The 25,449-nt window shown below is 34.9% G+C and overlaps 2 protein-coding genes across 2 annotated transcripts in view; one reads left to right on the top strand and one right to left on the bottom strand.

The window, feature by feature from the left end:
• Window positions 1-3,752: 3,752 nt before the first annotated feature.
• On the bottom strand, window positions 3,753-7,840 carry LOC147063620 (uncharacterized). Its single transcript, XM_085959744.1, has 3 exons — window positions 7,500-7,840; window positions 7,293-7,403; window positions 3,753-4,111 (listed from the first exon to the last, which is right to left on the bottom strand). Exons 1-3 carry the CDS (start codon window positions 7,643-7,645, stop codon window positions 3,775-3,777), a joined length of 594 nt encoding a protein of 197 aa, XP_085815870.1. The 5' UTR covers window positions 7,646-7,840; the 3' UTR covers window positions 3,753-3,774.
• A 5,074-nt stretch (window positions 7,841-12,914) lies between these two features.
• Window positions 12,915-25,449, top strand: part of LOC147063621 (lysophosphatidylcholine acyltransferase-like) — a 129,847-nt gene continuing 117,312 nt past the window's right edge. The window contains exon 1 of the mRNA XM_085959783.1: window positions 12,915-13,214. Coding sequence (XP_085815909.1) covers window positions 13,095-13,214 — 120 coding nt within the window. The 5' untranslated portion in view covers window positions 12,915-13,094. The remainder of the gene's footprint in view (window positions 13,215-25,449) is intronic.

Here is a 25,449-nt window from a genome sequence, read left to right on the forward strand (position 1 = left end):
GGAGTTAAATTGAAAATATACATATATCTCTTATTTGATAACCCTTTATAACGAGCTATGTTATATATTATTATATAATATCAGTGGCGAAGGGTGGAGGTAGGCTGTTAAGACCCGCCATAAATGGTGCACATTAACCTTTTTCAGTCAAATGTATATGTTTTTATTGAAATAAGACTACAATTTACAGATGGTATTGGTTGGGTTTTAAAAATCAATTAAACCCAGTCTCAACCAAACCATAATAGTATTGGTATATTTTAGACTATATGACAAAATTGTGCACATTTTTTCATTCTTAATTATTTGTTTTTGTTAGATTAAGAATACGTATTACACATATTGTTGGTTAATTTTTTTAATTCATTCATTTTAATTCAGCTATGCCTAAACCCCAAACTATAATAGATAAAAATTGTTATTCTATCTATAAATTATCCAAATCTATGTATGATTTAATCGCATAATTTTAGATATTTTATAGATATACGAGTATTTTTTGACTATTATCTATTATGGCTTGGTTTTTGCAGTGTTTAATTGAATTTTAAAAACATCTGTAAAATGTAGTCGTATTTCAATGAAAACAAGTATGTATGACTGACAAAGTTTAGTGTGCAATATTTATGGCGGATCTTAACAGCCTAACCCCACCCTTCGCCATTGTATAATATAATAAGCAGAATACTAAATAAATAATTATTACCTTGCCTTATAAAAAAAAAAACAATTAAGTATTTGAAAATTAGTTATTTTAGGATCGTCCTGAAGATGAGTAAGACGGTTTAAAATAGCAATCAACATAAAGACGTATATTCTCAAAAGCGAAAATGTTTTTAAAATTAAACAGTAACAATAAATGTCTCATAGTACACTCATCTACCGATTATGAAAATTAATAATAAATATTTTTTCTTGTAATTTACCCCTACACTCCTATGTAGATCTGGGCCGCGTCACAGAGAGGTTTCGTAACAGATTTTTACGAGGAATAAATGTTAGGCACTTACTCATATGATTAGGTCCATGCTCTTTGCCCAAACATATGAATTGGCCAGACCCAGGATTCGAACGTGAAACCTACAAATTTATAAGCTAACATGTTACTTTTCAGCCATCGCTGCCCTCGTAGTCCAGTGCGTAAGGTGCTGACCTTTCACTCAAGGGCACCGGGTTCAATTACTGGTAAGGTCACATTATATTTATGTGATTTTCTCAAAGCCTGAGTGTTGGTGACTTTTTCACTTATATTACTAATTATTACATTACTGTTTCACTACAATACTGTCATTGGGTATCATGACTTATCGTAGAGTAGTGTTAAAATAAACATATATTTCTGTTATATTTTTCATCAAGTTGCCATGATTTCATCCACTTCAAAGTGACATTGTCAAATCAGCTGTTGACAACAGTGGCGAAGGGTGGAGGTAGGCTATTGAGATCCGACATAAATAGTGCTCATTAAACTATATCAATGAAACGTATTTATTTTCATAAGACTACAATGTGTAAATAGTGTTTGTTTGTTTTTAAAAGTTAATTAAACCATGCCTAATTCAAGCCATAGTAGATAATATTCAAAAAATATTCATTTATCTATAAAATAAATATTGCCATTAAAGCATACATATTTTTAAGTATGTTTTCGATAGAAGAATATTTTTTATCGATTATAGTTTGCTTTAAGCATATTTAAAAAAAACTAATCAACAGCATAATTTTCTATAATAATTCTTGATTTAACGAAAACACATAACTATGACTGAAAAAGTATGCACAATTTTTGTCGGATCGCCCATAAATGATTATGGTTTGGTTTAGGAAGGGTTTAATAGAATTTTAAAAACTAACCAGCACTATCTGTAAATTGTATTCTTAGTTCAATGAAAACAAATAAGTATGTCTGACAAAGTTTAGTGTCCACTATTTATGTCGAATCTTAACATGCCATGATTTTGTCCGCTTCAAAGTGACAAGTCAATTGGCAGTGTCCCTTTGAAGCGCACAAAACATGTCCAGTTTAATGATAATATAGAAGTGGAATTAGTTACTAGATACCGACAAGCTACACCGCAGAACCTCACATAAAACTTGTTGGTCTCTAAACATTATGTTTTATTAATTATTAATATTTCATTAGTAATAATAAGACAACATATTAATATGATCGTGACAGTACCCCCTTCTGCCAAATTTATTTGTTTGTAAATACTACCTAATACCTGTGCAAATATTTTTACACAGTGTAGAAATTTGAATAAGTACATAATATGCATTTAAAAAATGGAAATGGAAGGATTTGAACTAGAATATTGCAATACAACGTTTCGTAAGGTTTTACCAATATTACATCTAAATATTCTAAATCAGTGATTGCCAAACGGTCGCTCGCGAGCTACAGGTAGCTCGCGGCGGCATTTTCGGTAGCTCGCGTAGGATATTTTATCATTTATAAATTTGTCTCTCACATTTTATTATTGGACTCCGAAATGAAAAACTATCCACCTGTATTGTCGAAAATTTTCAAGAAGAAGATTTCAATGTGATTTGTCACTTAAAGAGTGTTGCTTCAACTATAGAATCTGTGTGGCCTTTCGTCACAAAAGAAAAATATCCAATTTTAGTTCGAATTGTGCTCAAAATGAAGGCATTGTTTTATCTAGGTACCTACTTATGTGAAACAACGCTTTCCAATATGAAGGTGGTTAAAAGTAAATATTGATACAGACTCACAGACGTACATCTTGATAATTGCATTCGGATGGGAGTGACAAGGTACTCACTGAGAATTGAAAAAAAGATGGAGGAAAGTAAATGCCATTTTTTTCACTAATTATTTTTACTTTTACTAACACTTATTTTAAGATATTTTTCAATTATTATTTTGTTTATAAATTAATAATTAGAGTAGGTACCGACCGACGCATTCTGTTTTATTGGAAGTCCGATGTTCTAATTGAGGCGTCTAATTCCAAAAAGCGATAAGTCCACATTTGGTCAAAATCGAGAAAAAAATACGCACATATTCTTTGTATAATTTTACACAATATGTATTGATCTATAAATTGCAAAACACGACATAACCCTACGAAAAAAAATATTTTAAGTATCGATTTATTACAAAAAGCGCCAAGTCCGTGTTTCATATTATTTAAAGCTTGGTTGATTTCGCACGTGTTTAAGTCAACCAATAAGGGAACGTTCAATATTGAAAAGGGCGTTTTCCATGCTGTAGCATTTGGTAAACTCATGACGGTGCCACGGAAATATGTGCCTTATGCGGAGTAAATTAAAAAGTGAGATACAAATAGCGCTGTCCAATTTTATTTTGCCTATATTTATTACATTTAAGAGTTTATCGGCTGAAACAAATTGCCATTTGGTTCTAATTTCGACATAGAATACAACGGAAAAAATAATCTTACATTAAAACAAATAATTGAAGCTTAAAACATAAAAACGTTGTTTCCCGAAAATATTGAATTGTGGACTTGTCGCTTTTTGTAATTAGACGCCTCAATTGATGTTAAGTAATATAATAATATTATTTATGGTACGGTAAAGGACAATGATAAAAAAAATATAAAGATGGAATAATATGTATAAGTAGCTCACCAGACAATATCAATTTTTGAAAGTAGCTCACATCCTTATTGAGTTTGGAGACCACTGATCTAAATGTTAAATTTTAATATTACGTGAGTGTAAAAAATTATAATTTGTATTTTTTGTAAAATAAAAACGAGATATTATTAAGCAAAATAAAATATTTTATTGTATCTCATTTTGATTACAATATTGAGTGAGAGACGTAATAACGTCCATTTGTATTGTCATATCTTCGTCTAATTTAAAAGCTTCATTTAATGTCTTCAAAATGTCTTCACTATTGGAGCTTAAACTAGTTATAGCAATCTTCACTTGAGCACTGACCCCCTGGAAGAACACAACGCCATCTTGAGTATATTCTAAAAGGTCTGAGAGTTTTGGCTGGAGGGCAGTGCCATCTATGAGCGGACTGCCCGAATTAAAATCAACTTCACTGCAACTCTTGTCTATGCTCTGCTTTCTCACTAGTAAGGCATCTCTTATTCTGTCAATATCACAGCTAAAACAAGTAAATAATAATTAATAATAATACTTATTGCTAAAATTTTTAAAATTGAGCCCATATCCGGAAAACGAGCGTTATCGTGATAACGCTGTTTTTTTGTAAATCGGTTTAAATTACGCAGCATAGACCTATGCATGCACTCACCCAATTATTACTTTGAAATTTTAACAAGAGGTGGCATTAAAGGGTTCAAACTGACCATGCGTTGCATGCTGTTTATCCGTAACTGAAATGTTTAACTGCCAATATCTCTGAACGCCGTTTTCAGGATAACGCTCATTTTCCGGATATGGGCTCAATTAAAGATGAATGCATTAACGAGATGAATAGAGTACCTACATAAATTATACTTCACAACACAGCCGCTCATAAAACAACTTTTGACTATAACGGTGTATTTTACATTTAGGTGCAATTTTTTCTGATACTTAATTTTTGAAAATCGTATCTATAAAAATATATTATGTACATATGACGAGCTGATTATCAAACGTGGCCAAATCATGTTTTGGTCGATTTTCACTTTTTAGGGAACTTCAATGCCCCCAATTCAGTATATATTTCAATATCAAATTCGGAGTAAACGTGTATAAAAATCAACTTATGTGCTTTCAATATCAAAAACAGCCAAGTCGGAGGCATCTTGTTATCAAAGTGGTTACCAATCAGATTGCAGCGTTTCAATCAGCTGTTTGAAATCAGGCTATATTTTGTATGGAGTTATTCGTGCCTGACGTATAGCAAATTGAAATTTAGTGCCTGCTTTTTCGTAATTATTAAAGTTAGTTAGTATTAAAATGCCACAAGATGTCGCAGAAGCTACTCCCGATAAAGCACGGAAGCGATTACTAAACCCATCTCAATGGAAAATAACGTTGGAAAAGCAAAAAAAAAGTGAGTTATTTAACACTACAATATTAGGGTAATGCAAACCATGCCTCTTCTAACATAATTTTGTCCACATAACATTAATCAAAAATACCTAATTAAATCATGCCTTTGTATTTATTAAGTAAAGTGCAAGTGAAGTATAAACGTGTAAGAGTAAATTAATTCTAGAATAAAATGTCCCATGATAAGAGAAAAATAAGTGTCAATATATTAGTAATGATTGTTCGATTAAATTGTGCAATAACTAAAAAAATGCTATTAGACGTCATAATGAAAGTGAAGCAAAAATATGGTTACTATTTATAGTGGGACAATTTAACATTGAACATGCGCAGGTGCGATTTCTACTAGTGCACAGAAATTAGGCAGGGTAAATGTGATTATTGCTATGGTTGCTATCTTGGACTGTACATACATCAACAACATTGTATCACTTTCTCTAACTGGACGCCCCACCGACTATGTCTAGTTTTCTGTCAAAACTATCGAACATCACGTTATTATATTAATTGCATGTCATTTCGAATTACAGATTTATTTGTAGCTTCACACTTCTGTTCTGAGATTAGATAAAAATGCCTTGTATTACAATCCTAAGAGATACATTGGAACATCATTATTTAGAAGAGCAATCACTTAAAATCGCAAATAATAGTAATAAGTGACCAAGGTAAGACACTATGGCCCTCCTCCCACGGAGCAACTGAAATCCCATGGAACTGAAACTAAAATTCCAACCAGTATCTAGCTAATGTATTTCAATGGCGGCTCGCTGACGGCAAGACTAGGATCTCTCAGTTTCAAAACGGTCGCGAAGAGACGCGAAGAGACGCGACATGCTAGTAGCGCGGTCTCTCAGTTTCCAGTCACCGTAAAACAGTGGTACCAATTTCAATAGATTCGATGAAAAATCATATTTTCTTACCGAAATTGGTAGCACTGTGTAACAAGTGTCATGCTATAAAAACCATTAACAAAGACGTCAAAAGTACAAGATAAGCAAAATTGAAATAACCTAATTGTATTCGAGTAAATGCAACAGCGTGCGTGTTGTCGGTTTTTGTACAAAACAGCTGATGGTCCAGTTTGACAGTTTAAGGTTATGTGATTATTAAGTGGGTTTAGTAGCGCCGTGTGCGAAGCATCACATTGGTCAGTTTATGAGTTCCATCACCAACCAGTTCTGTCAGATTTCAGTTGCGCTGTGGGAGGAGAGCCTAACTGGCAGGATTTTTTTATAAATAGATAAGAAATGCAATGGTGCCGGTACAACAAATATTAATTTTTCTCTCTTACCAATTCAATCATGTTAAAATGTTTTGGAATCACTATTGAGTATTTTTATATATAACGATAGTATTTATCTCTCTATTCAAATAGTGAAATTTTTCAGCAACAACTGACTACAATATTTATATTTATATATATAACTGGCCATAAAAAGGAGCTATATGAAAAAATTACATATAATATCTTCTGTAATCGAGACACGTCTGGGCACTCGATGGAGGGCGATCAAATGCTATATTACATCCATTGTAGTCAAAACCTGGATATTAAAGGAATGGACCATCAGAAAACTGGAATGTTTCGAGATGTGTCTGTATCAGCGTACGATAAAGATTTCTTGGACTGATCACATTACCAATAAAGAAGTTTTAAGGCAAACCAATAAACCAAAAGAACTTATCGATGCCATCAAACGTTGAAAGGCTGCATATTTCAGTACATTCTGCAAATGACAAGTATGATTTATTTTACTCCAGTCCATGCAGCGAAAGGTATAGGGCAGCAGAGGCTTATATGGTATTATTTTGGCTATGTAACCTCTGTAAGTGACTCAATGGCATTGATGATATTATGTTATGACTTATGATAGGGAGATGTACTACAATTTGGATGCCAACCTTTGATTGAGGAAGGCACAAAAAAAGTTCATAATATGCTACTTTTTATAACGGAAATATTGATTTACCATCTTTTAGAAAAATAATCAACAACACTTCTAAGTCATGTTTTGTATATTCTGTTTCATGATAGATTCTCTCTAATAAGCCAGCTTCAAGAAAGAAATAATGTAAGCGATAGTATTTGCTTATTTTTCTGATTATAGTCTGATAATGCATGGACTTTAGACTTTCTCTAGATGTTGGTTAAATATCACTCTGTTTAAACACAAACTGTTCACGCAAAACATAACATATTTTTTGCATTAAGTGGGATTATAAGAATAGATAGAGATCAACTTAGATCCTTTCCATTACAATATAATAAATCTATTCACCTGCAACTTTGGAGAAGAGATAAACTCTCTCCGATTGATTTTGTTGAATCATAACATAGTTTGTCCACTTCATCTTGAAATGTCTCTAGAGGAGTCCCCAGTATGTTTGCCCTGATAATAAAAATACGAAAATTGTATAATAAACGTATTAATAAAACTTTACAGGATTTAATTAAAGGATACAGTAATTCAAATATGCTACATTACTTTTGGATACACTTCAAGCTTTGACTGGTGTCAAATAAGCTTTGAGATATTTTTCTACAGTCTGTCAGCAGCCTTTTAACATCAAAGTAACTTTTATTCAAATATGTAAAATAATCAGCAATTTGAGATTGAATTTTCAACTCCATTGTTTAACAAATAAATAAACAACAAAAAGAAAACAAAGTGACAACTGACAAAACGTCAAAATAAATAATAAAATGAGGTTAGGGCAGTGTTGCCAACTAAATTTTTCAAAATTCAGTAGATTTTTTGATTTTTTCTTCAAAATATTAGTAGATTGACAAAAATGTATGAAATTCAACGATTGTGTTTAGTGAAAGCGTGCATATTGACATAATCACTCAAGTGTCTTTAAAAAAATCATGGCATCACAAATATGATAATTTCTTCTTTTCCTGACCAAAAAGTCAGTAGATCTACTGAAATTTCAGTAGACATGGCAACACTGGGTTAGGGCACTGTAATATTTTGTTGCCATTATTATTAGTGTTAATAGACAATATAAATACTATTTCAATATTCGTTAATTTTAAATAAACGTTTTTTGCATCAATTTGTAGGCGTTATTTTAGTAAAAAAATATAATTTCATTTAAAATAATACTTTTGACTATTTTAAAGTATGAATGAAATATTAGAGTTGAATTCAAATTTGTGTTTTATAATAAAAAAAATGTATAATCTAGTAAGTATAGGAGTCATTTTGATAAAAAAAAACATATTTCATTTAAAATAATACTTTTGACTATTTCAAAGTATAAATGAAATATATGAGTTAAATTCAAATGTATCGCTAAATGTGCCGCAGCTGCCGTCATTAGATTTTATAACTTTCTTTTTAGACCAAACCTACCCCAACCTAATATTACCTAATAATATAATCTTAGTTTGTGATAATGATGCATCAAAATGTATGAAAAATTATAATTATTCGCTATTGACTCTGAAGTCCCTTGGGTTGTTGATCGTATTTTTTGCCTTGTGTTCTTCTGTGCTGGCCCCTTTTTACCCCCTTTTCTTCTCGATTATTTATCTCTCTGGTTGCTTATCTTGTTTAGCAGGCTGGCAGGACTGACGCTTCTATCGTTAGCGTCATTTGTTTTTGGTTATTCATTAGTTGATTGTTTTTTTTCCTATGTCAGAAGCGAAAAAATTTTGTCAAACGAAAGTACAGTTAAATTGTGAAATTTGTACATTAACATGGAGCGTAATGAAGCCAGCAACGTCGCGGAGGGACTAGCGATGGAGACCGACTCGAATGAGTCGGAATTACTGTTGGACGATCCAGTAGGTGTACTGAGTGCATCAGTAATGTCACTGGATAACAAGGTATCTCAGACCAAACAGGATCTGCCTGCAGTGGTGCCTACTCCGCAGAGGCCGACGGTAAACATCGACTCTCCGGTAAGTTTTTTACGGCCGCCCGCAAGGCCTGAAACAGCGGAAAAACCCAACAGGATTCCGTTGCCTGTATTTAGTGTCGTAGTACAGGAGCCTGCTTTTCCGACGCCAGACAAAGCTCGGGTAGCGGAACTTACCAGACTCCAACTTTTCGACACAGATAATTGGGCGGGGGTTCGCTACGCTGAAACCCAAAAACAATATTTGGCGGCCCCGTCTTTCGTTGAGTTGGGACTCAACGGTGAGTTACGCCTCTACGATCGTTCATCGCAAACGATACATCTAATGGAGCGTACGATCGCCGGCCTCCAAAATGCGATGCTCGCTCAAAAAGAGTGTATTCGGGACGCGTTACAGCGAGTGGTCGACTCTGTCAGCGACCACATCATCGGTACGGCTCTTTTTGAGACGGTCGTAAAGGAGTTCAGGACCTCCCTCTTCAACACGCAAGTGTCTGAGGACGTCACCCAAATCCTTTGTGGAAAACGGGCAGAGTTGGTTCAGACGAGGCGGAAGAAAACCCTCTCCGTTATAAAAGACACCTTCACGCGAGAGGCTCTTAGCAAGATCCCACCTAGCGCCCAACATATCTTCAATAAAGATAAACTGGCGGTGTTTCTAGAGAGAGGTGGGGGTCGTGAGAAGGTCTTCGATTAGACCACCAAAGTGGTTGACCAGGGCAGGGAGAGTCAACTTAGCACTTCGTCAGGTGGACACAAGGACACCTTTCGGAGGCAGGGATACACGAGGAGGATGCCAGACCAGGTAAGGGGTGGCTTGCCGAGAGGCCCACGCCCAGCCAACCGAGGTTTTCCCAGAGATAACCAAGGTGGTGCGAGGGGCACTTACCCTAGACGCAGGTGACCGGGTCTCCCTCACCACGTTCAAAGGGGGACGCCTCCAGCATTTCCAGGAAATCTGGCAGGCCAAGGGTGCACCACCAACATTATTAAAAATATTAACGTGAACCCGTATTCCGTTTATAAAGAATCCCCCTCTAATAATGCCTTCCGTACAATTCCAGAAGGATTTCCAAACGCGAAAATCGCCGGAGATCACTTCACAAATCGCGGAACTAAAGAAATCGGGAGTATTGGAATCGGCAGAACTATCTCTGAGCTTCTTCTCACCCCTGTTCCTAGTAAGGAAGCAAGACAGCAGCCAACGACCCGTCTTCAACCTAAAACGCCTAAACGGTTTCCTACAACCAAGGCCGTTCAAACTGTTCCACCATTTGAAGGTCCCAAGATTCCTGCAAAGAGAAGACTGGTAAGTAAAAATAGACCTAAGCCAAGCGTACCTACATGTACCTATAGCTATACAACATCGCCGATTTCTTCGGCTAGTTTACCAAGGAGAACTCCTTCAATTCACGTGCCTTCCGTTCGCACTGTCGGCAGCACCAAGACTGTTTGCCTCATTAAAAAACTGGGAGGCCGAACACCTCCGTGGAAAAGGTATGAGAATCGTCACTTACTTGGACGACTTTCTGATGGCAAATCAGTCCAGAGAGATTCTTCTGATAGATTTCATGCAGGCACTAGGCTGGATAATCAACAAGAAAAAATCTTATCTGATTCCAAGCCAACAGCGGTTCTTGGGTATCACGTGGGATACTCACAACAATCGTAAATATCTATCAACAGAGAAGTGCACATCACTTCGTCACCACCTGCAATTGCAGATCCAAAAAAGCAGTTGGTCGCTCAGGCAGGCCCAACGCCTCCTCGGGCGACTCAACTTTGCAACCTTCGTCACTCCACAGGGGAGGTTGCATTGCCGACGTCTACAACGTACGAGCGCTCAATTATCAAGGAGCCACCCTCACAAAACAACATCGATTTCACCATAATCTCGAGAGGACATCATAATATGGTGGATTCAAGCGGTGGGCTCCTCAGGAAAGATTCACAGGGCAACCTACAATCACTTTCTCACCACAGACGCAGCCGATTCAGGCTGGGGAGCGCAGTTAAACGAGTACCACCTATCAGGTACATGGACAAAACGCCAATCCACGTGGCACTCCAACCGAAAAGAGCTGTATGCAGTACTCTCAGCCATACAACTCCGGGAGCAAACGGGGATCAGAATTACTCCTACAAACCGACAACAAAACAGTGGTGGCCTACATCAACAACGAAGGGAGCACAAAGTCCTTTGCCGACAGATCCTGGAAATCACCAACCAGGCCAGTATATCATTGACTGCACAATACCGTCCAGGAAAATATAACTGCGTGGCAGACCATCTCTCACGCAGCAAAATTATCCCAGAATGGCACCTAGTTATGGCGGCTACAGCTCCCCTATTTCAAAGATGGGGATTCCCAGACGTAGACCTGTTCGCGTCCAACACAGCCCATGTTGTCGCAACGTATGTGTCACGAAATCCGAACGATGCCCTTGCACTGTTCCACGATGCCTTTAGTCGATAGTAAGACTTCACACTAGCCTGGATATTCCCGCCACCGAATCTAATTCCACAAGTATTGGCACACCTGAACATGGCAGCAGTAACATAATAGTGCGTCATATGTTAAAAACCATATCCACCCGCAAGACTAGACCTACAAAACCACCGATTTGGGATCCAAGAATAATCGTGGACTACCTCAAGAAAACAACACCACTAGTATACAAACTATATGAAGTTTCACGCAGAACAGCTATATTATTATTACTCGCATTGGGACGACGGGTTCATGACCTTACCCTACTCAGTGTAGCGGATAGTGGCCTAGTCGATAATGGCGACCATATAATTCTATGGCCAGTGTTTGGTTCCAAGACAGACACATCAAGGCACCGCCATCTGGATGGAAATTAAGCGCTTCCAGTTGCCAAAACATTGATCCAGTATTTTGGCTACGAAAACTTATCTGCGTTTCCAATGAGAGAAGAGAAGAGGGTGGCAATATTCCGGCATTATTTATCTCGTCAAGAGGCCCCCAAAAACTTGCGACTCGAGCAGTCATCGGAAATTGGGTGAAGTCAGTACTCGCTGATGCAGGAGTACAGGAATCACCAGGCAGTACTCGATCAGCAGTCGCCTCTCTAAATTGGTTAGAGAATTACCCCATAGATGACATCCTGCAGAGAGGTAATTGGCGCCAAGAAGCTACTTTTAAAACATTTTAGCAGAGATCGATTGACACACAGACTTCTACAGCGGGGGAACAAAATATGTTGATCTCTCTGTTCAGCCCGGTGCACTGAGCCTAAAATCAAGGAGATGTTATACCTAATTCTCATGTTAGGTTCATCCACCCTATCTTGCAGGATCTATCTTGCTTTACCAGGTGATAACAAACAGATATCTCAAGGGACTTCAGAGTCAATAGCGAATAATGAAAGGAGTTTTACCTACCATTAAAACTCTTATTATTATTGTTGATTCTGAAGTCCAGAGAACACCTACCTGGTTTCCTTGAGACATATCAAATTGAATAACTAAAGACAAAAGACGCTAACGATAGAAGCGTCAGTCCTGCCAGCCTGCTAAACAAGATAAGCAACCAGAGAGATAAGTAATCGAGAAGAAAAGGGGGTAAAAAGGGGCCAGCACAGAAGAACACAAGGCAAAAAATACGATCAACATCTCAAGAGACTTCAGAGTCAACAAGAATAATAAGAGTTTTAATGGTAGGTAAAACTCCTTTCATTTTAAATTAACAATTATTGGATCGAAAAGCCTATGCGCCGACAGAAAAGGGTATTTTTATAAAAATTGCCTACATATAATAAACTGTTTTCGTAAAAAAATATTATATAAAAAGCTCATGATGGTATCTGCGGCACAATTACCAATTTTATCTTTTATAATAAAAAAAAATGTTTAATCATAAACACGAATATTCTGTATAGTAGGGAATATATTATTTAATATATGGCAATACAAATCGCTTTCGGATTATTTCGGCGGCATTCGTTTTTCACGACGTTCGATCTGCGAAACTAGAAACGAGACCCAGATAATTTACCTGTCAAATTTTAGCATGTTTCGTGTTTACGCGCTAGTATTCTCGAGATCGTTCTGTCGGGCGCGCCGTTTCGTTTAAAGACAACATTATTATACCAGTTGTTGAATCGGGTACAATAATAAATTAACAATGTTATAAATTGAAGTGTGTTGTTGTTTTTTTTTTGTGACATCAATCAGTGTTATCGGCGTTATGATGAACGGTAAAAAGAATCTGGAACCCAAGACCATGGATCCCGATGAAATAAGAGCCGAAATATTAAACCCTTTTGTGCATAATGTGGAACTGGATACCACATATGATAAAATAAAGGTAAGAAAACAAAAACTTTTCCAATTATGTCGGCTTAATTCGTTTACGGGACGGCGCCAATGGAAATAATGGTTGCGCCTTTTAATTCATTGTTATGAAAACCACGAAAAAATAAAAATAATAATGCGTCATTTTCCACGATAAATATTTACCTACGTCCTACGCATATCGTAACATTAAATTGCTATAGATACAAAAAACAGATCGTTTTTATAAACAGTCAAATAATATTTATTTTTCAAACGCGCGCAATTTCTAAATTTGTACGAATTCTTTTGTTCAGTGATCAAAATAGTTGGCATGTTTTATCGATGAATTTTATTTAATTCGGAGAATTTCTTTTGGTAAATGTACCGCAGCTGCCGTCATGAGATTTTATAAATATCTTTTTAGACCGAACCAAACCTAACATAATATAACCTACCCCAACCTAATATTACCTCATACAATCTTAGTTTCGTGATAATGGTGCATCAAAATATATGAACATATATTAACAATTATTGGATCGAAAATCCTATGCGCCGACAGAAAAAGGTATTTATTATATTGTCTGCATGGAAGAAACAATAAACGTTTTCGTAAAAAAAAAACCATAAAAGCTCATGACGGCACGGCATCTGCAGCACAATTACCTTTCTTTTTTTCATTTTAAATCTTTATCTTATTTGTAGAGTTTTACTGAATGAATAAAATTCATTTCATGATTCTCTATAATCTCTACCTACATCAGAACAGAAAATGAATTAGGTACAAGGTAGAGTTTTTTTTGACCTATGTATGTATATACAGATTTTGTATCAAAATCTTTCAAAGCCAATTCACCTTTTTAGTCCATTCATAACATAACTGCCATTCTTGGTAGAGGTAAGCTGTTAGGATCCGCCAAAAAAATGCACATTAAACTTTGTTAGTCATACGCAATGACATTAATATGGACGAAGCATCTAGAATAAAGGTGATATTGCTATAAATTCCCGACGCGTGATATCGTATAATGAAAATTGCGTGACGTCTACCTATACATGTGTGAATCTCGCTACGCTATATTTAATCGTTATCTACTGTACTGAGTGCATTATCCATTAATAATATCATTGGTTATACGTATTTGTTTTTATTGAACTAAGATTACAATTTACAGCTGATGGTATTTGTTTAAAAAATCAATTAAACCCTGCCTAAACCAAACCTAACTAAAAGTTTTGGTATATTTTGGGCGATTCGAAAAAAATGTGCACACTTTTTCATTCATACTTATTTGTTTTGTATTCTTATTTGTCCGGTGGTTGTTTGTCCGGTAAAAATCTTGCAATCGATTGTTAACTAACTTCCCGACTAGCTAGACATTTGAAACTTTTAGAATATGTCAGAACACGATGCCAATGCATTTTTTTAATACTTTTAGCCATCTTTAAGTAGAATTGAATTCATTTTTAGTTAATTCTGTTTTGTATGAAAAGTTATTTCGATACCATTATTGGTTGCTAGGGGGTCCTAGCAACTAAAATATTAAATATTATATATGTGTATTACTATAGAAATCAATATGAAATGACATTTCATTATTCAGTATTTCTATCAAGTACAATTTTTTTTGATCGTTTAAGCTAGTCAAGTCAAGTTTATATGATTCAACAGAAAATTTAAAAACGTAAGTATATAAAAAGTTCTTTTTATCTTGTAATTATTTTTAAAATTCATTATGCCCTGCCTAAACCAAACTATAATAAATAAAAATATTATTCTATCTATAAAATATCCAAAGTTATGTATGATTTAATCATTTTAATCGCATAATTTTAGATATTTTATAGATAGACGAGATTTTTGACTATTATCTATTATGTCTTGGTTTTCGCTATCTTTAATTGAATTTTGAAAACTAACCGATCTCAATGTCTCAAATCTTCAATGAAAACAAATACGTACGACTGACAAAGTTTAGTGTGCACTATTTATGGCGGATCTTAACAGCCTACCTCCACCTTTCGCCACTAATACCTACTCATAGATAATTGTTATGTATATTATCGTACCTATACCCTAAGTATTTTAGAAATAAATCACGTTAAACATAAACACTTTGATAAATCAGATAGATATGTATATGATAAGAAAACGTGACTTTAAGTCTATTATTAAAGTATTTATGTTGTTATTATTATTATAATCTACTGTCAATCATTTATACCTATATGTACACGAATATATACATTTATCACAATTAAATATAGTATATCTTTATGGAAAACGATATAATGAATGAATGAATAGATTGTGGTGGTAGATTCTTAAAAAATGCTTATCACTTATCAGAAATTAATGAACAACGTGCGCGTCACCGATACTTTTTATTATTACAACGTTTTTATTAGCTCGTATTCTTGTTTGTCCAGTACAAATTTTGCAATCGATTTTTAACTAACTTCCCGGCTAGCTAGACATCTGAAACTTTTAGAATATATCAGAACACTATGCCAATGCATTCTTTTAATACTTTTAGTCATCTTTAAGCAGAATCATTTTCAGTTAAGTTAATTCTGTTTTGTATTGAAAGTTATTTCAGAAAAATCCGTAAAAAGTAAAAGACTATTATTGGTTGCTAAGGGGGTGGTCCTAGCAACTAAATTATTAAGGTGGCGCATCAGTGAAACGCCAAATAATTCTCAACTGTACGCGCGACGAAATTTTGTACTCGCTTCGCATTCATAGAGAGAACGTTGAGTCAGACATACGTCACTTTGCTGCGTGATGGCGACGTGCCAATTAATTCAAAAATCGTATAAAGATGACTAAAAACGTTACCCATTTACTTTAAAAAGAAAACATGTCAATGAATATATTATTATTGTTACTAATAGAATAATAAACAGAACGTAAAATGGACGTATGTTGGATTTATATGAGAAATAATATTTCGTTTGACAGGCGTCTTTTGCACCCGCGACCCGCAATCCGCACATCGCCTAGCGACGATCTTTTTAAACCGTGCCTCAACTAATGCATGGCCTTAATATGTACGTCCGTTACTATGGAAATCAAAATGAAATGTCAAAATGACATTTCAGTATTCTATACCTATTTGTTTGTTTTTTATTTACTTCATATCAAGTACAATTTTAAGCATATTGAGTTGAATTAAACAGTAAATTTAAAAACGTTGTAAGTATATAAAAAGTTCTTTTTATCTTGTAATTATTATTGTTATGATTTATCTGTAGACATATCAGTATCATTCAACCGATTTGTGGCTATTCCTAGTTTTCGGGTCCGAACCTCCCCTGCGCATCTATTCTAATAATAATTACAATAAGTTAGCCGTCTAAACAGTCAAAACTGTCTATCTCGCTCTAAAATTTAGCATAGCCAAGAGAAGTGCTGAGTTACAACATAGCACTTATTGTAACAATTACATACCACTAACTTATTGTAATTATTACAATATGTGCTACTACTTCGATACAAACCTACCCTAGATAGCTGCCATAGCGGCCGAAAGCAGTCTTCTGTATAGAATAGATGCGCAGGAACGAAAAAATATAGATTATTTAGCTAAATAAAACATTACTTCTGAACGTAATCCAGATAATCTGGGTGTCGAACAGCCTTACCACTCCTCGGCGTTATACAATACGTAATATGGCCTGTGGCCACTGGAAGATGGCGTGAAATGGTGCCATCTGAGGCGTCCAATGTTTGCTTTTACATTCAGCATGTCTAAAAGACAAAACAGTGCGGACGACACAAACGGACACTGATAGTTCTATCAATTAAACCCTTGTTATACCTGTAGACCTTGTGTATATCGCGAGACTTGAATTGCGAAGTGTCTGGTCATGGGGAATGTATCTGGAAAAGTTCGGGAGAGGGGGGGTGTCGGTGACCGCCGCCTATAAAATCAATAATAAATTATTATGAATATTTTTTTCGAAATGGGCCCTCCCCTCCAAACCACTTTTCTGTGTTAAAGTATATTATGTGTATCTGATTAAAGAAATAATCGCAGGATTTTTAGACACTTCTTCACATAGCAAACTTCTATTGAAACGTTAAATACTTCTGAAAGATGTACTTATATCCTTTTGAACAGTAACCAAATATATATTATTTTAATTACCTTTTTGTTATCAAATAATGCTCAGAGGTTTTTAAAAGCTTTGTCAATCGAAATTATATTAACTCGTGAAAAAAATGTGGTAGTACCTACTACTTACGTAATTGCATACATGATATCTAATAATATTAAACTATTTTGTGATTTATTCACTTCGAAATAAAATTGCTAATAAAGAAACTATTGTAGTTGTAGGGGACTATTTACAGTAAGCGTCCTTACACATTGGTGTTTTTTAGAAGCGCTACAAACGTCTCAAAAACGCTGGCATACGCGTGAGCCCTGGAAAATGGTACCACTTTTTTATTAATAATAATAATATGTAGGACCTCACATATAAATATTGTATCTTAATAGGAAGCCGACATTAGTGGCGCTTCTAAAAACAACTAATACGTTAGTACCTACCTATACTAAAAATATTATTGCCATACATTCGAGAAGATGGAGGAAGAGTGTGTACCTATCTTTTACGACGCGATCGCGCTATATTTGCTTCATGGGAAACCACCACTGAATAATTCATTATCACGGAATTATTAGATAGAAAAATACACCTTTTCCATAAATTGTTTCCCAATCAATATCAACATACAAAATCTATGTTATCTATCCCCCTAATAGATTGTTTGCGTAGTGCCAATTCCGTTATCATTTCTCTTGTGTTTCACAACATTAATCATACATTGATATCAATGGATAAATACGATAATAATAAAACAAAGGATTTTGCTACCTGATAAAAAAAATATGCAGAGATTTGAACTGCATAATATCGTGCATTTACAAAAATGCACGATTGCACACGATCATGTTTTAGATTTTTTTTTTTTGTATTGTTTCTGCTATAATGTAGTAATAAAAAAAAACTTGGCTCATTATCGGAGAAATGTTCTCATCTGACTGGTATCGTATGATCGTGACGTGCCGAGATTTTCTGATATCTTGCCAGCGTAATAACTTTATTTTGATGTGCAATTTACATCTCGACGCTTTTATGACACAACGGGCGAAATGCATTCACAGGCTTTCGTAAAACTCAGCAAACCGTTAGCTAAATGGCGGCCTATCGTAACTCTTAACTGTCGTAAATTCTCATCGACTTTGTTCGTTTTTGACGTAATTCATTTTACGACAACGAACGTATATTATGCATCTTAGAACGAAGACACCCGGTGCTGCAATTTGCAGTAAATTGATGCAGAACCATTGATATACTACTGGATGAATCATATGCTTCTTAAAATGACGCCCGATTTTCAGCGACTCGGCCTTTGTTAAAACTTACTGAGTAAGCCCGATCTAGCTTGCATCTTACTCTAACTAATAGTCAGCGCATGACGACTTGCTCTGTCTGTTTTGCGTTGCAGCCACCCTTAGGTTCACTATTCCAAGAACGCAAATTTAGTTTTACAGCCAGGGCAATACGGGTGAAATTCGGGAATCCATGTTGACGGTCTTAACGCATTATACATACAAGGAAATATTATAAGACGATATTCGTAATATCTTTTGTGATACATTTTTAAAATGACACTTGTATGGGAACTGCTCATCTAGTAGTATATCAATGTGCAGAACATATAATTATATCTTGTCCCTTAGGCTTAGATCACTTTGAGCCTATATTCCGTAAAGTATAAGTGTAGATAACGAATAAAAATATGCTAACCTAATATACCTAGTAATAAATAATAATATTAAAGAGATATGGTATTTTCCTGCTATATTAATACGTTTTCTTTGCGCACAGTAAAACCTCAATTTTATTATTATTTACTTAGATATTATGAAACGTTATCGATTATACCATCCATGGTCCCCACAAGGGAAGGGCTGACAGGGCTCTAGTCTGGGGGCCCTGCGTGACGCCTCTACCCTATAAGTGAGATGAACACACATCACAATTTTTATCCAATTTATCAAATTACAATTTTAAAATGTGTGGCTGTGTGATGGTATTTTTGATCATTGTGTGTCGATATTCGACAACTCCATAATTCAAATGTGTGTACTAATTAATACAAAAAATCGCTGAAAATACACTGAATAACCTTAATTTTACATGGATCACCATTTGGAAAACGCTTTTGAAGAGGGTCACACTGCCCTAACCCTGCGATAGGTTCGGGGGGGCGCCAAAGATCCTGGCCTGGGGGCCATGATACCATCATCTTGATTATCAGTACGGCTACTAAATTTAAATACAATACAGTTAACCATTTTTTCTACTAATTTAACTAAACATATTGTACAGTAACAATATGTTTCGCATAAATATATTTATATATTTCAGCAACACGTACTCCCGGTTTTAACCTAACCAAATACGTCAATTCTAGGGATTGCAATAACGAATGAATATATTATCAATACCGGTACTTCGGTATAAAATTTATTATAGAAAAAAAGAAGTACCTACTTATATATCAATATAAGTAATATAACTATTTAAATATATTTAAAACACTATTTCATAGTATGTATGGATCATAATATTTGAGAAAGGCTATTTTTTTTCTCCGACCATGTCCGATCCTAATAAGATCATATTATGGGCCTCCACATAGTGGAGGTCTGTATTATCAGATTTTGTTTTACGAGAAATGGATTTCAGTCACTTGCTCTACCTTTACAAATACTGTATGTCTGGTTATAGGAAAATCTCTCAAATTCTACTATCAACGTTTGATCAATAGTTATAGAACAATTAGAAATATTTGCCAGGAATGTTTTCTATTTCGAAATATTGTGTTAACTCATCGCGACAATTGAATATATTTGTAGGATTTTGTTTTAATATCGTTTAACTTTTGTTGTTTCCAATCAATTTGCGTTTTGGCAGCGTACATTTAATATAATATAGTAGTAAGTAATAAAAAAATGATATTTAATTCATTTTCGAAAAACATAAACTTGCATGCTTTCTTAATACCGAAAATAAAGGTATTTTTGTAACCGGTATTTCGGCATCGATTAGTAATATTGAATACCGGTATTGCAATCCCTAGTCAAATCAATATTCACTTCCAGCTTCTTCACCAAGTCAATTATTCATCTTCCATCTTACTCTAACGCATATTCAATTCAACTATAATATGTCAAATAGATTACTGAAGCGTCAATCAGAAATTAAAGATCTTGGCATATTGTTTGACTCACGTTTATCATTTCGCTCGCACATCACTTCTACGGCATTGCGTGCGAGCAAGCTTCTAGGATTCGTCATGAGACAAGCCAAGTCATTCAAGAATCCAACTGTTTTACGTACACTCTATGTGTCGTTAGTGCGGAGTATTCTTGAGTATGGCTCCATCATCTGGAGTCCTTATGAAGTGTCCTATAAGCTTGTTTTAGAGCGTGTTCAGAAAAAAATTCTTCGTCATCTCTACTTTAAAGTTTATAATTATTTTCTTTTTGACACTTAGACTATAGATACATCTAGACGCCACCCGTTGCATTGCTAAATGAAGCCGCGTGCCTTGCGTTTGGTTTGTGAGCGAGCGAACGCATTCGTCTAAAAATGTTCGAGACCATAGACCATTTCGCTAGTGCTCGCCCAAAGTGCTCGCACTAGACGCTCAGAATTAAAATATAATTTTCTATTTTTTTACGTTATATAGTATTTTTAAGCGGTCAAAATGCAACCATTAGATAAAGATATTTATAATTTAAGTTATTTTAAAGAAACACTAGGTCACTGGTATTAAAATATATAATAAAATACAAATAAATTATCACGAACATGTATCAACTTACTTATGAAACGTAATACCATCTTCTTGCTTATCAGTACGGCTACCACATTTTAAGACAACACACAGAACCATCTTTTCTACTTAATCAACCAAAAATATTTACCACTGACTTTATGTTTAACACAAAAAATATCAATTTTAGCAACACGAGCTCGCAAGTTGTCGACGCTATGTGAAGCGTTTCGCCCCGATTTAATGGCGATACTTTTGGAAACTGGCTTGTAGCTAATAGACCTTTTATCTTACTCTAGCACGTGTCGCAGAGATTATAAGGGTGCCGAATACTTTCTCACTCGCACTCATGCATCGTTTTTGTTCAGGCCTTGTTTTGACACCTTCTCAAACGAGTCTTTTCCGACTAACTTTCTTCAAGGCATGCTCGCCTTTCATTCTCTTGAAGCTCGTAGGTCACTTCTGCTCTTCAAGCATTTTTCCCTGCTCTCACCTGGTATCATTTTCAATCCCGATATTCTAGAAAATTTAAATTTTTACGCACCCGTCAATTACATGCGTGGTCGCAGCCATGACCTATTTTGGGTGAAAGCTGTTTCCTCATGTCAGGCTCACCAGGCACCAATAGCGAGGGCTGTGCGGTTGGTCAATGCACACCCTAGAGATGTAGATATTTTTGTATGTAGTAGTATGTAGTTTTATTATATATTCTGTTTTTTAAATTCTATTTTATTGTTTAATTTGTACTTTTTGAATCATTGTTGTTTTTTTAAATTTTATTTCTTTTGTATAAAACTATTTTTGCTTTCTTTTTTTCCTCCACTTTGTTTTTTCTGATTTTCCGAACTGATGACTTGTAATTTTTATACTAAATGTCATGTTGTGAACGTCCTGAATTAATAATTTGTTATGTACTCAACGTGTCTTTTTAAATAAATAAATAAATTATTAGATTATTCGCGTACCGAATGCTTTCTCACTCGTACTTATAGTATGTTTTTATTCAGGCATTTTTGCTCACAACACAATTAAAATTCTACACATTCCTAGTATACCAAGACAAGTATTGATACCGTTTCCTAATGGCAATGTCATTTAGGTATAATATTTTGCTTTGAACATACGTTATTTTGAATGGCATGTAAAAGTCCGCATAATATCAGAGACTATCAGAACACTTTCTCTTTTGCGAGCCGAAATTTCCAATTCCACGACGCGCTTGCATGTTTACTAAATACTTGAGAATAAGAATAGTATTAACATAACATATTGTATAGTTATATGCAGCGAAACCGGCAAACTGTAGTGTTTAAATTTTGTTCTTTTTAACACACAGTATATTAATTTTATCGCGCGTATGAAGACAGGGTGTAAATTACAAACACATAATATTAAATACAACCACAAGCACCTACACACAAAATCACGTAAGTAAACATTCAAAATAGTTTTATTGATAGATACAAAGATATGGCCAGTATTTGCATTTCTCTATGTTCATACAAGATGTTACCATTGTTAAGAGTAAAAAGTATTTGGGCCAATGTTAAATACATAATATACCAACGGCTTCGTAACAATTAAAAAATGTATTTTACCACAGAACAGATAGATTAATAAATAGAATTCAGATAGGCTTTGCCCCAAAATTTTGAAGCAGGGTTTCGAATGTGCGAGTGTCCTACGAAAATGAAAGACACATTATAGACGTACAATAGTGTGTGTTGCAACCTTCAAATACACCAATATTGAATGAGCGTCAGTGCATAAACCGAAAGCAGTAATTGTCAGAAGAAAGAACAAGCTTCGAATGACGTATTCTTTACACGTGTTTAAGTTTATCCCATATTCTTCCACATTCGAGATCGGTTGTCTGTTATTCCACATCCGTTAGGTATTTCAGTTCCTAATAATTCTGTTCCCTGATTTTACTTCACATATTTATTAGTGTGTACTTACATAGCTACTTATGTCATTTTAATATCTCTTCTCGTTTATTTTAAAAGTACAAATAACATTAAAAATCTTTAACAATCGTAAACTGGAGTCGTTTTACTACTGGATGTAGGCCTTCTCTTAACTCTTTCCCCAGTTATTCGATGACACCTACGTATGCCGAACTTGATGACTTCGTCGATTCAACAGGCTTTGGTGTTGTGGTCGCTTAGTGTCATATAGATATCACTCTATGACCACATGTATCTACTCGCTGAACGACACGTTCGGTCCATTAACATTCATTAGCGACCTATAATACCGCATCGCGTACGCTTGTATGCCATTATTATCCATTGGTTCATAGCCAATACATATGCACCTTTTCATGCCACGTTGCGATACTCTTATTTTTGAATTTAGGCACAATGAGAGATCACTTTTGAAAATACTTGTTGGGCGCCCAAGTACGTTCCATGCCACACTATAAAATTTATATTCGCATGCGTTCCTAAGTTGCCGCTTTATATTATAATGGCCAGTAACGTACCTGAGAGCATTGGGCGAGCCGAGCATGAGTTGCGACAGACGCGTAAATGTACGACAAACGAGCTTTGTGCATGCACATTACTTTAGGCCTTTTTTAAGGATTTCGCTACCCCAGTGTGGACGGGTTAAATAACATTTTGAACGGTGTGACGTAATGTTGGTGACGTCACTAAAAACGAAAAAAGAAAAGTAATCTAAACTGCCGAAGTTCGTAGGTGTGTGCGAGCCGTAAGTGCCGCCCCTAACCAATGCATTACCTGTCGACCCCCACGAGATATGACTGCCACGTGATGCCAATGAACTTACGATGGTACTACTATAATTATTAATGTATCGCTGTTTGTTTATTTTATTTATACTATACACAGATTTCACCATCTGGTGATCGCAGTACAATCTTGACCCTTAACTTGACATTGGGTAAATTGATTGATAGACTTGGCAATGGCATATTGATTGGATTAAAATTAATTGACGAATCATACGACGCGTGTTGTTAAATAATGTAACACGCGGAATTGAGACAATGTTTCGTGAATAGATCACAATGCGTGTATGCCGGGATGGTTAGTTGTTACATTCGAGACAAAAAATATTTAAGAATTTACTTTACCTTTACGACACGTAGTATGTAGGTACGTACGTCATGATGGATCGAAGTAATTTATTGAGATGCTACATGCAGGGGCGGATTTAACCATTCGAGAGGCCTTCTCGTAGCACCAATTGGGGTCCCCCAAGCCAAATTGTATCGACCTATCTCAAAATAACGCGAAAAACTGCATATCATAATAATTAGTAATTTGTTTGTTTCTTATTAAAGTTAAGGGGGGACATGCTCGTCGAAGGTCAAAATTGAGTTTTTATTGTATTTTCAAACCATGATCCTGGACACTCCTTAAACGTTGTAGATAATCTATTTATATAATTTTGAAGCCTTATTATCCTTTATAGTTATTTTAAACATTTGATGACTGCATGAAGCATTTTTGTTACATAAAATAGTATTCTTTTAAACCTCTCGCTCTAATGTTTTAGAATATAGTCATATTTCAGTACATAACTGTGCAGTGGTGTTAAGATTTTTTACATTTATTAATTTTTAAACGCATTTATAAAACCATTAGTATAATTTATTACGAGATAATTTTTGTAAAATATTCACGATAAAAAATTATTTTGATAATCTCTGTGATCCCAAATTTGACAAGAATTAGGCATTTTATTATTCAAAAAATCGGCAAGATTAACACATTTGAAGATAATTCTAAAGATACTTATTATAAGCTATGTCTTTGACCATTTAAGTGTGATAAAAATCTTATGAATAATGATTGCTTTATAATAATTATTGACCTAAGAATAAGGTAGTGTTTTTTTGAAATACGCCATTTCTTTTGTCATTCCCCAGTGGTTAAGCTACAACATACGGCCGTAGCCATAAAATGACAAACTATAATTAAAGTAGGAAGTAAAATTATGTTAACGCGCGTGTTTGAACATGTACCTAACCGAATTTTTTTTTATTTTTTTTAAACGGTACATGTTCAAACACGCGCGTCAATATCATTTTACTTCCTACTTCAATTATAGTTTGTCAATTTATGGCTACGGCCGTATGTTGTAGCTTAACCACTGGGGAATGACAAAAGAAATGGCGTATTTCAAAAAAACACTACCTTATTCTTAGGTCAATAATTATTATAAAGCAATCATTATTTATATGATGTTTATCACACTTGAATGGTCAAAGACATAGCTTATAATAAATATCTTTAGAATCATCTTCAAATGTGTTAATCTTGCCGATTTTTTGAATAATATAATGCCTAATTCTTGTCAAATTTGGGATCACAGAGATTAGCAATATAATTTTTTATCGTGAATATTTTACAAAAAATATCTCGTAATAAATTATGCTAAT

This window comes from Rhyacophila brunnea, unplaced genomic scaffold (assembly GCF_057557595.1).
Source record: "Rhyacophila brunnea isolate RB1 unplaced genomic scaffold, BYU_Rbru_1.0 scaffold_9, whole genome shotgun sequence".
Taxonomy (NCBI): domain Eukaryota; kingdom Metazoa; phylum Arthropoda; class Insecta; order Trichoptera; family Rhyacophilidae; genus Rhyacophila; species Rhyacophila brunnea.